The sequence below is a fragment of the Chinchilla lanigera genome, unplaced genomic scaffold (assembly GCF_000276665.1).
Source record: "Chinchilla lanigera isolate Chin_1 unplaced genomic scaffold, ChiLan1.0 scaffold00005, whole genome shotgun sequence".
Taxonomy (NCBI): Eukaryota; Metazoa; Chordata; class Mammalia; order Rodentia; family Chinchillidae; genus Chinchilla; species Chinchilla lanigera.
Genome location: NW_004955406.1, coordinates 8,723,055 through 8,738,484, shown reverse-complemented (window position 1 = coordinate 8,738,484; position 15,430 = coordinate 8,723,055). Strand labels below are relative to the sequence as shown.

Here is a 15,430-nt window from a genome sequence, read left to right as displayed (position 1 = left end):
TGTACGTCCAGGCCCAAATCCTTTGCAGTGATTGTGTCTGCCTGCTTCTGTGTGAACTCCAGAGACCTTGGACTGAGGGAGGATCTTTAGGTCACCAAAACACAGACACCAAGCTTTACATGTGTGATCACCAGCCAGTACTGGCTCTCAGAAGCATAAGGCAATTGCAGGGGCCCTATGACTCAGCTCCCGCCTCTGCCCACTCCAGGCTGAGCCTCTGGACTTGGGGATGCCCCAAAGGGCCTGGGGTGGTCGGCCTGGGACAAGGTGAGACGACCCCACCCTAGGCCTGGAGTGACTTCCCCCTATGTACAGAAAGACAAACGGGACAGAGAAGAACTCATAACTCCAAGTAGAATAAAAGTGAACATTTAATGCCACCATAATTTGATTCTTTTAAACACCAGATTCTTTTTTTGACAACATTTTACACCTCATATGCCACAAAAAGTCAGAGATCGTAGCCAGCAAACAATGTCTTCACGTGGGAAATGGGGCACAGATTCATGAACGCATGTCACCAATTTGTGAGAACTATACCACGTTCTTTCCCAGACCTTCTCCAGGTAGCCTGCTCATATTTATCATGACCAAGCCAACAGCTTACTTTTACATAACTATGTAAAGGCCCACACACAAAACCAGCCTGCAGATAGGCTGCTGGAATCTGCCCAAGAATGGATAGTTGAATTTCTGACCTCGACAAATGAACTTTATTTTTTTTAAATTAACAGCAAACACTTGTGAGCTAAGAGCTTAATTTTTAAAACAGCGTCAATCTTCAGTTAAACAGTGAATTTAAAACAATGATATCAATACTACCACTGACTTTCTAAAAAACAAAAGAATTTATGAGCTTGTTTGTGAATTCACTGTTTCCAACACAATAAATGCACTTGGGCAGGTTTGTCTCCAGTTTTCAAATGGGTCCATTTCTACAGATAAGCATATTTCTATATACATACATACATTACTAACCATGGAACCGCAGAGCTAGAGCTTGAAGGAACCACAAAGGTCATTGAGCGCAGTTCTCATTTTGCAGATTAGAAAACTGAGTTCAGAGTAGCTGGTAATTTTTCCGAGGCCCTAGACAGGTCTACTGTGGAAACTGGAATTAGAACTCAGGTTTTCTGTCCCATGCTCTTCCATATGTCATACGTCTTCTGTACACACGCTTCCACATATGCACACACACACACATTGGTGCAGAGGAGTGAAGTGTGTGGTCATGAGCACACACGGTGCAGTGCCATCTTACTAATGGGAAGAGTCCAGTGCGCTGGACTCAAGTCCCGGTTCTGCTCTAACTACTCTATAAACTTGGGCCAATCAATGACTGTTGATGTTAGTTTCATCTTTAAATGATCTCCCAGCTCCTACACAGAGTTTCCATTTCCTTGAAGTACATCTGTTCCACCATGTTTTCCTCTTGACATTATCCGGGAAAAGCAGCTTTATGGCCCCAACCTTCCCCTGCGGAGCCCCAGGCCCAGCAAAATGAAGTCACTTGTCTGAGGTTGCGTAGCTAGTGATGGAACCAGGCTTAGCACCTGGTTTCCCCCTCCTTCCCCAGATGAGATTACTGGCCCAGGCCCTCCCTGGCTGTCAGGGATCCATTGAGCGGACAAGATGCCTTAAGTATTATGGGTTGGAAGACTCACTAAAGTGCTTCTGTTTCTCCAGGAAAAAAAAAAAAATCCAGCTATGATATATATCCAAGGTAAGGACCTCTAGCTGCCTGCCCGGCCCACTTCAGTAGCACGGGGTAGTGTCAGAATCGTGAAGAAATGGAGGGATGTAATAATACTGTCAGCACATTTCTCAGGAATTTCCTGTTGAACCGGGAGGAAGAGGCTGGACCCTCTTCTGCCGAGGCCAGTGGAAGCTGAATTCCAACCTCATTATCATCAAATGAGAAAGGAAAGATCTTTTCCCCTTTGGCTACTTTAGAAACAGCTGAGATTTTTACACTAAGCTCTGTACTTTGAGAATTGGGCCCTAATCTCTGTTCTCCTGATTCATTTATCCTCCCCTCCCCTTGTCTGTGCTAACAGACTTTGACAGAGTGAGAAAAACAGAAAAAAAAAAAAAAAAAAAACCAGAACCAAAAAACAGCCGCAGACAGATCTACCAAGCTTCACCTTTGAATGCAGAGCATGTGGAGAACAGTTCCAAGCAAGAAGTGTAAATAAACTCTAAAACAGCAATGGTGAACCTTTCAGAGCTTTCTATGATAAACACAGCCCACTGTGGCACACCTGCCGTAGGTTCGCCACCACTGTTGTAAAACACAGGCAGTGTGATAAATAAAGCAACAGCCTGAGTTTGCAAATAAATGATAACTTTTAAATGATAAATTTAAATGCTAAATTGAACGGGACAGTGAGGGATGTTAGCAACGTGGGAAATGAAGGTATGAGACTCTTAAAATTCTGTCTGAGCGCTGGTATCCGATTGGTCTCTCTACACACGTGGACACTGGGATTGGCTGTTGTAAACGCTGTTAATTACATGCAATCAGGTCTTGACACAGCCTCTAGCTCCAGTCCGTGCCCAGCATTATGATATCAGATCCAGCTCTGAGTAGGGCCACCCAGCAGCGGAGTGTGTTTGTTTAGGGATGAATAAATGAGGTCTTAGGAATGTTCAAACAACTTTTTCTGAAATCATAAGCTAAGGTTTTAATAGCTTTCCCTGGGTTGAAATTCTGCTTCTATTATTGTGGAAATAATGAACAATTTGTAATTGAGAAGCATATTATTTTGTCAGGAAGGTTGCAAAAGGATACTTTATGAATTTTTACCCACACATGGTGACAGATACCTTCCAGAGGAGGAGAAAGAGATACTATAATCCAGAGCAATATTATATTTCTACCACCTGGCAAGAAAAATATGTTAGACCCATTTCCTGGCAGCATCGGTGAAACCGAGCGCCCAGATTTGTCTCACTTGGCTTGGAGGACAGTGGCCCCGCTTGGTTTTTTTCCCTGCACCGATGTTGTTCACACTGTGGAAAGCTAGGTCACACTGCCCGGGTGGCAGCCGAGAGGCCCCAGGGATGACGGCAGCGGACAGTTTAGAGAGTACCCACCAGCAACACTCAGGACTTCCAACCTGTCTGACGGGCTTGGCTTCAGGGGTTAGAGTTACTGTCTTCAGAAGTGAGGAAATGCTTTTGCATATGCTTAGAATGGGCTAATAAATCTTCAGACAGGAAAGAATGACTAAATTCATGGAATCTTCTGTTTCCAATTTTGAAATGAACTCATCTGTAGTAGTTTTGTTACCCTACAATCCCTGATGGAATAAGGAACCTAGAAACATTCAATACATCATTATTTTGGAAGGCTCAATGACAAATCCACTGGCCAACAACACAGGGCGAGGGTGCGTGCACTGAGGGACTGTGGGCTTTTGTCAGCCTGGCCTTCTATCCTGAGTCAAGGTCAGATGGCTGGTTTTGAACAGAAATACCTGTGATGAAGGCATATGGCTTCACCAGAATGAATGTGTGCTCCACAATTTGAAGCCCCCACACGTGGCTTGAGATACACACCCATGCGGGCACAAATGCATTCCTGTGTAACACTTGAATGGAAATCCTTGCAGCAAACGCGGGTCTCGGATGTGTACGTGAGGTTTTCTGAACCACCAGTCTGGACAGGAGCTGTAATCAACTCACTGCCACCCTACTGCACATAGATTTCAAGCTTCAGGCCACTTTAAGATACCCTGAGCCACATTCCTGCCCCAAATCCCCCACACTGGGCTGCACGGCTTTTTTGTTGTTGTTTGTTTTTCAGCCCCAGCATCTACTGCAGGGGACCCTTTCCTGCTTGGGGTCCTTGTTTGAGTCCCACTTCTATCACCACGGAACCCACTCTGCATTTGCATCTCATGGTCCCTATGTTCAGAATAGCAATTGGAGATAAAACAACAGGCAGGAGTGCTGATTTCCAATCTGGAAGAGATGAAAGTGAGAAACTGCTTCCCCATGATGTCGAGGGGAATTCAAGGACAAGAAGATCAAAGGTTCCAGCTCTCAGGTGTGGACTGAAAGCCTGGGATAAAGCAAACTACTGCTGCCTCGCAGCACGAGACCCCATTATGAAATGCAACATGGGTTTACTCCTGGGGAAACAATCTCTCATTTCTCTTTCTTGGATCTTAGTTTTGCTGTGCTGCCACAGCTGCTGCCTCACACTCAGGTAGCTGGAGTAGGGGCTGGGGAGGGGTGGGGCAGGTTAACTCATCTAAATGTTAATTTCAGAGAAACACCTCTATGTCCCTTTCATTTGGAGATAATGCGATAGAAGTGAGTTCTTGGATGCTCCCTCTGCCTTGGTGGGTTGTCTGTCACCAAAACCAAAAGAAGGCCTGGAGTCATCACACATCTGGACAGGACAAGGCCTTCTTCACCTCCTGGGACAGCTTCATACTAGCTGGCTGCACGTGTGTCTGTGTGTTTAAAGAATATCATTTATATAGTCCACGAACAGTGCCAGGAGCAAGCACATGATGACATAAAATGCTTGGTTTCTTCACATGGTTTGTCAATATTTGGTAGATGAAGATGTTCACAGATAACGTAGGTCCAAAAAAAAAAAAAAAAGAAGAGAGAAAACATGACAACACCCACAGACAGCTGTGGACCATGGCCTGCAGGATTCCGTGGGATGCTCAGGGACTGGCCTCCTGGGAAGCTAATCTGACTTAGTAAGGCAATTCTTCATGTCATTCAAACTTTTGCTGTATCATAAAGTTGTCACCAATGTATTCAAGCAGATGTATGGGGGAAGCAAGCTGAAGATCAAGCCCCCGGAGAGCTTCCACTGTCTGAGATTTCCGATTTCTGTAGATGTTCCCACTCTGTCTCACTCCAGTGGCCTGCTAAGGAAGTCACCGCAGCATAATGACCTCGGGGCTGAGGGAGAAGGTGGCAGGGGCAAAGGCCAAGCTCACTGATTATTAATCAAGGGAATTTGTTTCCAACAAACACCAAGGCATACTCACCTTTGAAAATCCCCCAAAGAAGGCCTTTCATAAAGTGGTATAGTCCAAACCAGCAACCAAAAGGGAGGCCAAGTGGTAAACTCAAACTTGAAGAGCTGGCATTTCCTTGGGTCTAGAAGCTCCTAAGAACACTGCTGTTAAGCAAACTCATGTATGCACATACTGTGAGGCCAGAGGAGGGCTCAGAGCCATGGGACTGCTCCTCAGGGTTGAGGGGAGCTGCCCAAGGCAACACATTTGTTAAACTTGCAGTATGCAGAGAGGGTGGCACGATCCATTCCACATTAGCCTTTCCCCATATTTTAGTCTACTTGAGAGCAATTTGAGCATCTCCTATGTGGTCATCTTTGCATAGGAGCAGACATTTATAGACTGCAAGGCCGGGTTGTGACCCATGGAGCTCGCTTTCAGGACTGTGGAAGCCAGGAGGACCAGCACTGTGGTGAGAAAAGCCTTCCGTTCCCATTTACTGAGTCTCACTGAGCCCCGCCGGCTGTTTGGTCAGCTGTGCTGGGCTACATGCGTCCACAGGTACATCCAAGACATGCAAAGCTTCTTTCTCCTGGGGGAGCAGCTGGGGTAAGGCGGTGGTGATGGGGAGGCCTAGTCTGGAACAGGCTTGGGAAGGCACACGCATCTGAGGGCAGAGGCGCGCAGTGCTCTGAGTGAGTCTGGGAGCACTCTGTCACCGGAAGGCTGCAGGGGCTCCAGGATAGGGCCCTGTCCCAGGAACAGGAGCGCTCCTGGCCTTCCCACAATGCTCTGCTGCCCTTGCTGCTGTCTGCTGTTATCAGGTGATGCCTCTGCCCTCTGTGACCCAAGGTTTCTATCCCTAATGGGTGGAATGCTCCTGAGAGAGCTGGTGTAACTTGAGAATGAGGAGCCAAGACCTGGACATCCAAATTCATTCACCTCTGCTCTGCCTGCCCAGGGATATGGGACTTAGGGAGCAGAGCCTCTCTGCCTTGGAGAGCCATGGCTGGAGGAACCAGCTTTGTCTCTGAGTAGGTGCAGGCTTTGGAGCAGGTAGAACTGGACTTCCTGCTTTTAGGTTCGACTCTGGACAACAGAGTAGCTGTGCAGTCCTGGGCCTCCTCCTGTCCTAAACTGATACCGTGGGAGCCGCTGAGCAGGGGCAGGATGAAGATCTCAGCACGGAGCTCCCACCCCTACAGCAATACATGCGCAAAACTCAAAAACAAAGGAGTACGGCTGTGCTGAATTGGCTCAAGCTTTCAGTCCAGAGTCTTTGAAATAGAAATGAGCACAAATGCATTTGGGGAACCATCAGACCCTGGACGGGAGAGGAAAGGAGGGGTTGAGGGCAAACAACCCACCTCCGAGGAGAGGGCGGGGCCCAGGTGACAAAGGACAACCTTATCCTTACAAATGCAAACCAGGCTCCTCTCCCAGCCGGTAAAGCTCCTGTGCGCCTGCTTCACCATCAGCGTCCTGCTGCTCGCTGTCCTGCTGCCCTTCAGGGGTGGCACTGAGCGTCACCCACTGTTCCAAACCTTCTTTGGAAACATGCTGGCTGGGACGGATGAAGTCTCTGTGTGAGTGGCCTTACCAGAATAACCATAGAAGACAGTTAACATTTATTCATATGCAATACTGATTAGGAAATAGCTCTACAAACACAACTTGCTGAGAAACAGCAAGTCAGCGATAGGATAAAACACCAAGAGAGAAAAGGAGCTGTAAATACACTGCAAAAATGTGTTGGATTTTCTTTTTCGTTGCTTTTGTTATTTTCGTCTTGACTAGCACCATCTGTACACAGAAAGTATGAACACAAAAGTTCGGATAATCATAAAGATTTGCAAGGCACTTGATCTGTCATTCAGGGTCATCTCGTCGTTGCTGTTTCGTTTTCGCCGTGGTCAGCAGTGCTGCGTCCACCCTCCCCCTTTCTCACCAAAGCAAGACAAGAGCGAGGTCTCTTTGCTAGCAGTTCTATGTACAAACAAGTTCTTCAAAGTTCCTCAAAGTGCTTCTTCAGTCTCCCGGGTCTTCGAAGTCCCTTGAGCTTCCCGTCACTTTCTCCTTCCGCGTGTTTGGTGTTCCCATCTTCCCTACAGAACACAGAGCAAAAACCGCCTTCCGCTCACCGCTCACTGCAGACTTGCCGCCGACCTTCATCCTCATTCTACCGTCTTTGGGTGCTGCCAGCACCGAAGGCCCGGGGAGGGCGACGCCTCTGAGGTCCCCCAGGGGACCATGGGCGGGGACATGTCTCCTTATCGGCGCCTGGAGGTGATGTCAAAGCAGGTGATCATCATGAGATGTGCCTTGCAGAAGTTGACGCGGCTCTCCAGGCGCTCCGTCACGCACTCGAGCGCCTCCAGGTACTCCAGGGAATCCAGCTCCAAAACCTGCTCCAAGTCAACTGCAAGAGAGGAAGAGGCGCCTCAGGATCACGCCTGCCTGTTGCGCCCAGCGCCCCGCTGCTCCTGGGCCCGCCCCTTCCGCCGCAGGTCTGATTCTGCCTGCCTTAGGACCCCGGGGTTCCCTCCTTCTCACCTGGTCCTCGGCCCATGGGGCAGTGGAAGGGAACCCTTTTACCAGTTTTTAGATCCTTAATATTTTGTTGAGATTATTCTGGGGAATAAGGGGACATCCTAGCCACCTCCACCCCAGGATTTGTGCAAGGTTGTCATACCACTTGCGTCTTTACCAGGAAGTAAGTAGATCTTCAAGCTGGCTGGGGAGAACCCTGGCCTTTCTGGGGTCTCACTGGAGTGGCAGATATATTCTGCCTTCTTAGGTAAAAGGATGTTCCTCCCTCTCCTTATTCCTTCAATGCTCTGTACAGCTGCCTGTCAGACCGAGGATCCTGACCCTCTCGCTTGGCACTCCTGGCCTGGTCTCACATACTCACTGGTCATTCAGGAAATCAGAAACAAGATCTGGATTAAGATCATTCCTGCAGCAGAAAGGCTGCGACTGCCAACTGGACACCTTGCCTAATGTCAGGGCCAGCACAAGATGAGAAATCGCATCCTCCAGTTCCTGAGGCACAGGTATCTGGGGTCAGCCCCTCCCAGGTCCCCTACTTTGTCCCAGGATGGCTGGGCAGAAGGGTGGGCTCCCAGGCCACTGGTCGTATTTGAGAAGGACAGCATGGATGGCAGTCAAGCGTGGCAGAAATGGCCTTGACGTCCAAGGCAGGAGACTGGCATGTGGGTCCCCTAGCTCCATGACCTCACTTCTGCTGGTACCACTTCCTTACAGGTGAGAACGATAGTTCCTGTCCTGCCTGAGCTGTCTGCCTTGAGTTGCTCATAAGAATCAAACAGAGATTAGGACCGTGAACCTGACTTGGAAACTGACATGCTAACGGAGCTCCTGAGACTGACGGAGGCAGGCTTCCTTACAGAGGAGCTCCCCGAGCTCTAGACAGCTAGGTGCCTCACTCCAAGGCCACACTGTGAATTTAATAAGGACCAGGGCTTGCCGAATACCAGTGTAATAATTAAAAAACAAACCCCACCATGCCGTAACCGCAGCAGGCAGCATCACTAGACTGCCCTGACAGGGGCAGCAGAATTGAAACATAAACGTCACAATGGATCCCAGCACGCCCGTTTCTGTGCCGATACCCTGCCTAGAGTCAGTGTGCAGCTTCCTGGGTTATTTTTTTTAATCCATTCTTGTTTTCAATTCCTCCTAAAGAAACAATCTGTATCTGCCCTTTCATGTAGCTTTCTGTACATTCTTTTCCTCAGCATCAAACAGGACGGATTCCTGACATGTACAAAGGCAAGGAGGAAGTGCTTGTTCCTTGGAAGCATCTAAAACATGTGTCCGGATGTCTAAGTTTATTCCCATCCCGGGGAAACAAACGTGACTTTGTGGGATGAAGAAAATTCTCCAGCCCCTCACCCTTGGGCATAAACAGCTCTTCAAAACTCAAATTTTAATGAAAAAGGTAAAAACGAAGCGCCTGCCTGAAGGGATCCCCTAGGATCTGGAAATCCCCGGGGGTTCAGGACAGAAGGAAGCGGGTGTCCACAGATGGCAGGAAAGTAAACATGTGGCTCTGTGCTTATGCTGTGTCAGATATTAGCTGAAGTCCCTGCTCCAGCCCTGTCAGCCCCTTAGTGCTGCGTATGGAATCCTCTTTGGGGTAGAATTCACACTTTGTCCAAATCTCTAATAGAGGACCTGACAGTGTATAGGGACGTGGGCCCCAAGGAAGTGTCCCCTGCAGAGAACACCTACTTAGTTGATAATTACTACTAGACGTGGGGCTCTCACCACGGGCCACGCGGGATAACAGTACCCGACCAATGCGGCAGTAACTCCTTACTGCTCAGAACCACCCAGTGAAATAGGCAGCTGTATTTCCCACTTTATAATTAAGGAAATGAAGACTCAGAGAGGTTAAAGTGTATCACCTAAGGTCACACAGCTAGTACTGTACATGGGAAACCAGGGCCCCGAACAGATCTGTAGGACCGTGAGTGTAACCACAGACGCTGCAGTGCAAACTTGTAACAGGCCTTGCAGACTGGCTGCAGTCCGAATAACCCACAGAGAAACGTGAGGGAGACGTTATTACCTCTTTTATGTGGAAAAGAAAGTGCTGGAAGACTGACTGCTACAAGTGGCTGGGAATGGTGGGAGGCTGACAAACCTGACTTTCTTCTTCTCCTAGTGTCATTTTACCCATTAAAAAAAAAAATTGAACTGAGGGCCTTCACGCTAAGCTGCATCCCCAGTCCTTTATTTTTATTTTTTATTTTGAGACAGGTTCTTGCTAATTTTCTCAGGTTGGGCTCAAACTTGCCATCTCTTTCCGCAGCCTCCCAGAGTGCTGGGATTACAGGCAGGTACCACCACACCCAGATTTCACCCAGTATTTTTTTAAACCAGCTACTTCGGGACAGAAGTCTAAGCCTCCAGATCCCACTAATGGGTCTCTCCAGAAGGTGGACGTGAGGAGAGGGGGACATGCAGGGGAGGAGCATTAAGAGGGGCCACAGGTGGCTGGAGGAGGAGTTAGATGAGAAAGAGAGGGAGAGGACTTTTAATGACACTGATGTATTTTATGGCACAGACTAAATCTTCCAGCTTTGGTTCCTATACCAGTTCAATAGCTGGAACTAGACTTAAGTTTAATTTGGTACAGATGAAATGGTTAGGAACAAATAAACAAGGGACAATTGAATCCGCCCTCAGAGAGAACGAGATTGTCCTGAATTGTTATTAGATGGTTACTGTCATCCCGAGCTTACTATTAAACGTGAGTAACACTGGGGCTGTTCCTCTCGCGGCTCTAATTCTTGTCTATGCCGGGGAAGATGAGCAGTGTGACCCTGTGGCCTGGGAGATTTGTAATGCAGCCTCACGCATGGGTGGTCTTTTGCCGCACGCAGGGCAGGGTGGGAGCATCTCATTTTCAGGTGTTTGGGAAATATCTCGCAGGTTTCCGCCAGGCCTGTCTGCCTCCTGGGGAAAGCAGGATGGCTCCTGGGCAGCACTGGACGTTCCCTCGGATGCAGATAGTTTGTACAGTGTCCCCCAGATTGGACCCTGGGTCTGTGTCCCCCTGGGCCCGGGCCTTACATTCACGGAGCCACTTGTTGGGGTCCAGCATCAGGTACTGTTTGGTCGCCTCCAGCTCCTTCATCAGCCACTCGTACTTGGCTCGGACCTCGGCGATTCTCTGCTGCCGATGTTCCAGAATCTTCAGCTTTGCGTTGAAGCACACGACATCCTGCACAGGGACACAGGGGGAGACAGTGGTGGTGACCAGAAACTAGAAATGGCCACTTTCGAGCACAGCCAGGGAGAAGGAGCTGGTCCCAGGGAGGCGTGGGGGCTGCGGTGATCTTGGCCCAGTTCCTGGCTCCGCAGATCAGACAGCCCAGCCCCAGGGGGACAGTGGTGCGTGATTCTCCCCTTCGGGAAGTAGATGGGGTTCCTCAGAGGGCTAGCGGTGTCTGTACTGGGGGAGAAACCTCAATATAAGCCAGAGAAGGCCTCAAACCATGGGCCTCCCAAAGCGGGACCCTTTAGGGCATTTCAGGAAAGGAAGCAGAGCTCTCTCCAAAGTCTCTGTCCAGTGACCGCTTTGCTGGGATAGGAGCCCATGGCCACCTGCCCACCCAACCCGAAGCCCTAAGAAGTCCCCTGGGCCAGGTCCTCTTCCTTTGGGGCAGGACCTGCTGGGGAATTGCCGTTGCGTGGGGAGGATGTGGTCTCACCTTGCTGGTGCCCCCACGCCGCCGCTGCAGGCGCTCCACGTCATCGATCTCATAGACTTTAATTTCGAAAGGCTCCCCGAGGCCCCTCTGGGTGCTGCGCAGGGGGCCGTCCACCCAGCGGACCCCGGTGCTGGTGGCGGGTTTTCGCATAGGGGAGGAGGTATCGAGGGACAATGCTGGGATGAGCCTCCGTCTCTGGGAACCTGAGGAAGGGAGGAATCCACAGCTGACCTTTTTCATTTCAATCTTCAGTTTGTTTTTAAATGCAAGAAATGGGGGCATGACTGGCACCCGTGACCAGCAGCAGAACCGTGTCTGAAGGGCTCCAACTTTCCATCACCCACCTTAGCATTCACTCCCTTGGGCTTCACCTCGTGAAGCTGAGAATAAACCCCTGCCCTGCCTTTAGAGTCACCCCCTGTCCACTGGGGATGCCCCCAAAGCATGCAGCTTGGAACTGTGTGCTGCGCCTCATGGACAGGCGCTGCTGTGAAATTAAAGATATGTTTGGGTAGAAAGGCCAGGTGCTCATATCATAGTTATAGGAGCGTGCTTATAACAACAGTATTATAATAAGCATTTACTATGTGCCAGGCATTATTCCAGTATTCAACAAGCTTTACACATCAAGACAGAGACTGCCACCCCCTCCCCATATCCGTCTTGCTCTCCTCCCCCTCCTTCTTTTTCCTCTGTGCTAAGGATCAAACCCAGGACCTCGTGCCCGCTAGGCAAGCAGTCTGCCACTGAGCTACACCCCCACACCCGTGTCCTCCTTTTCTTTCTCGCTCCACAGGAGGCTCTGGTATTAGCAGGCACAGGTCCAGCGGCAGTAGAGATCATGCTCTTGCATGGTCCACTTGGGATATCAGCAGGAGAGGGATGCGTGACTGCCAGAAAGTGTCTTTAAAGGTCTGTCATTCTCTTTCTTCTTCCTTTGTCTGAATAAAATCTGACATGATGCTTGGTCCATAAGACGATCATAAATATCAACAACAAAGACAGAGAGCCAAGATTCCTAACACCTGGGAGACTTAGATGAGAATAAATCCTTATATTGTATTAGGGGGTTTTCTGACACAAACATAATCCTAATATATATACAGTAACTCATTTAATTCTCACAGAAGAGGACATAAAAGTACAAAGAATGGAAATAGTTTGCCCAAGAAGGTCTGAGTATTTTCTTGTTGAGTAAAAGTCCATTGCCCATCTAAAATAAATAAATACATAAATGACATTTAAACATCAGATGACAAGCAGTTTTCCCAAAGGATGCTGTTATGGCTTGGATCATAAGTGACTCCTGGCATATGTTGAAAGCCTGGTTACTACTCTGCGAGCTATTGGAACCTTTACAAGGTGGGGCATGGTGAGAGGAAATGAGATCACTGGGGGTGTGGCCTTGAAGAGGATATTGGGAACCCAGCCCTTTCCTCTTCTATCTCTCTCTCTCTCTGTTTCCTGACTGAAAGGAGGGAAGTATTTTTGTCCTACCACACTCCTGCCATAATGTTCTGCCTCATCACATGCCTAAAGTGAAAGGCTCAAGTGACCATGGACTGAAATGTCTGAAACCATGAGCCTAAATAAACCTTCCTCCTTTTAAATTGTTCACCTCAGATGTGTTGTCACAGTGGTGCAAAGTCCCCACTGACCCACCCAAGCACCACCTTTCTCATGAGTAAAGCCATGGCTTGGCCTTTTAAGCACAGACCTGATACTTTCATCCATGTCTGAAATGGACTTTGCTTCTTGCTTTGGGAAACTACACTGTTTCTTCCACTTGTCCTGCTCCCTTTGCCCATGGGGGTTTGGGAGTTTCTAGAATGATTCTTTGGAAGGGAAGCCTGTATCTGTTGAAGGCTAGGCCATGATGTTGGGCATTACTTGTGAGGGGCTGGAATTTTGGAGGTTGCTTTCTCCTGGGAAGGAGGGTGGTTGGTAAAGGTGATGTAACCCCAACAGGTTTACCTGGAAGCTGAAGGAAGCCTGGTCTACTGTCACTCTGAATTGGTTCATGGTTCCTTTCTGAGGTTGGACAAAGAAGGTGGAGTTCACCTGAAGCATTTCATGGCTGCACTGAGGGTAGAACAGATGAAAAGCCCTATCCAAAGTTGGATTTGACTATTAAACTGTGACAGCAAACAATGAAGACCATAAAACACTGATGAAGGAAACGAGATGACATACACAAAAAATATGGAAAGAACTTTCGTGTTCATGGATTGGAAGAATAGTGTTAAAATGTCCATGCCACCAATGCTATCTACAGATTCAATGCAATCTCCATCAAAATACCAATGACATTCCTCATAGAACTAAAAGAACAATGTTAAAATTCACATGGAAACACAAAGACCTCCAAGTAGTCAAAGCAATCTTGAACAAAAAGAACAAAGACAATGGCATCACAATACCTGATTTCAAGACAAACTAGAGTGTAGTTCTGAGACTCTAGAAATAAACCCACACATCCATCATCAAATGATTATACACAAAGACATTTAAAACATACATTAGAGAAGCCCAATATGGTGATGCACTACTCTAATCTACACACTCTTGGAAGCTGAGGCAGGGGGATCACAAGTTTGAGCTCAGCCTTGGCAACTTAGCAAGACTCTCTCAAAATATGAAATAAAGTAATAAAATAAAATAATAAAAAAGGGCTAGGATGTAGCTCATTGTAAAGGCCATGGTTACCCCCTCCCCAAAACACAAAAACAAGATAAAAAACTACACACTGGAAAGAGGATGGCCTCTTCAATAAATGGTGCTAGGGAAACTGGAAATCCACATGCAGAGAACGGAAACTTGACCTCTACTCTCATCTTGTAAAAAAAATCAATTAAAAAAGGACTAAAGACCTAATTATAGGATTTAAAACTATGAACTGTGAGAAGAAACTAGGAGAAACACTTCAAGAGATTGGCAGTCAATGCTTTTTTGGGTAAGGCCTTGAAAGCACAGGAATAGAAAGGAATTTTTGACAAATGAGATAACATCATACTGAAAGCTTCTGTACAGCAACAACAGAGGAAAGAGAAAATTTGTGCCAGCTATTCATCTGAGAGAAGATTAATATCAAGAATGTACAAAGAACTAAAAAAAAATTAAAAACCAAGCAAATCAATTGAAAATGGGCACATGATCTGAATAGACACTTTTCAAAAGAAGAACTGTAAATGGCCAAAAAATATGTGAGAAATATATACTATACCCATATCATTAACCAGCATGGATTTGCAAATCAGAACAACAATGAGATACTATCTCATCCTAGTTAGAATGGCTATTATTTAAAAAAAAAAGTTGGTGACAATGAAGAGAAAAAGGAGTTCTCATCCACTGTTGGCAAGAATGTAAATTTGTATAGCCCTTAGCGAGGAGAGCACGCAAGTTCCTGAAAACACCAGAAACAGATCTACCAGATGATCCAGCCGTCCCACTCCTGGGTCGTGGGAAATGAAATTAGCGTATCAAAGAGACACCTCGGAGCCCACGTTCATTGCAGCACCACTTGCAATAGCCCAGGGGAGCCCGCCGAGGTGTTTGTCAGCAGATGGCTGGGTAAGGAGAGCAGGACACACACACACGAAGGGTTATTACTCAGCTGGAAAGAAATCCTGTCACTTGCAGCAAAATGGATGGAACTGGAGGCCACCAGGTTAAGTGACATAAACAGAAAGGCATAGAAAGACAAACACCATGTTTCTCTCCTGTGTGGAAGCTAAAACAGATGAGTATGGACTGGGAGGGGAGTGTGCCAAAAGGGAGGCTGGATTTGATCAGTGCACGATGTAGGCATGTATGGAAATTTCACACCAAAGCCTGGCAATGTGTGCGATGTGTGCATGTGTTACGTATTTTAGATGAGAGCAGGAGAGAGTTTGCAGTAAGGCAGCCCAGATCATCTGAAGCCTACATCATCCCACGGTTTTTCTGGAGGACCTGGACATCTGTAGGTACCTGCAGATTTGTGTAACTGGGGGTGCTGGTCCTTATGCTCACGTCAGTGGTGGAGTTAGGTCCAGAAGCCAATCGTGGAGGAGCCCATGTCCTCTGTCTCCACCCTCCCTTCCCGCCCTCCACCCACCAAGCCCAGCAGGTTCTCCCTGCTGAGTGCAGAGCCAGTGTGACCTGCTCAGCCTTGAACACCTTCAAGGAAGAGAGAAGCTGTTTTCCTCTCTAACTTGG

General features: G+C 47.8%; 1 protein-coding gene across 3 annotated transcripts in view; it reads right to left on the bottom strand.

Moving 5' to 3' along the window:
* Positions 1–353: 353 nt before the first annotated feature.
* Kif26b (kinesin family member 26B) overlaps positions 354–15,430 on the bottom strand; it is a 448,358-nt gene continuing 433,281 nt past the window's right edge. For all 3 annotated transcript variants that reach the window (XM_013520421.1, XM_013520424.1, XM_005374788.2), the window contains 3 exons: positions 11,231–11,433; positions 10,590–10,740; positions 354–7,407 (listed from right to left, as the gene is read on the bottom strand). In XM_013520421.1, the coding sequence (XP_013375875.1) occupies positions 7,259–7,407; positions 10,590–10,740; positions 11,231–11,433 (503 nt within the window). In that variant the 3' untranslated portion in view covers positions 354–7,258. The remainder of the gene's footprint in view (positions 7,408–10,589; positions 10,741–11,230; positions 11,434–15,430) is intronic.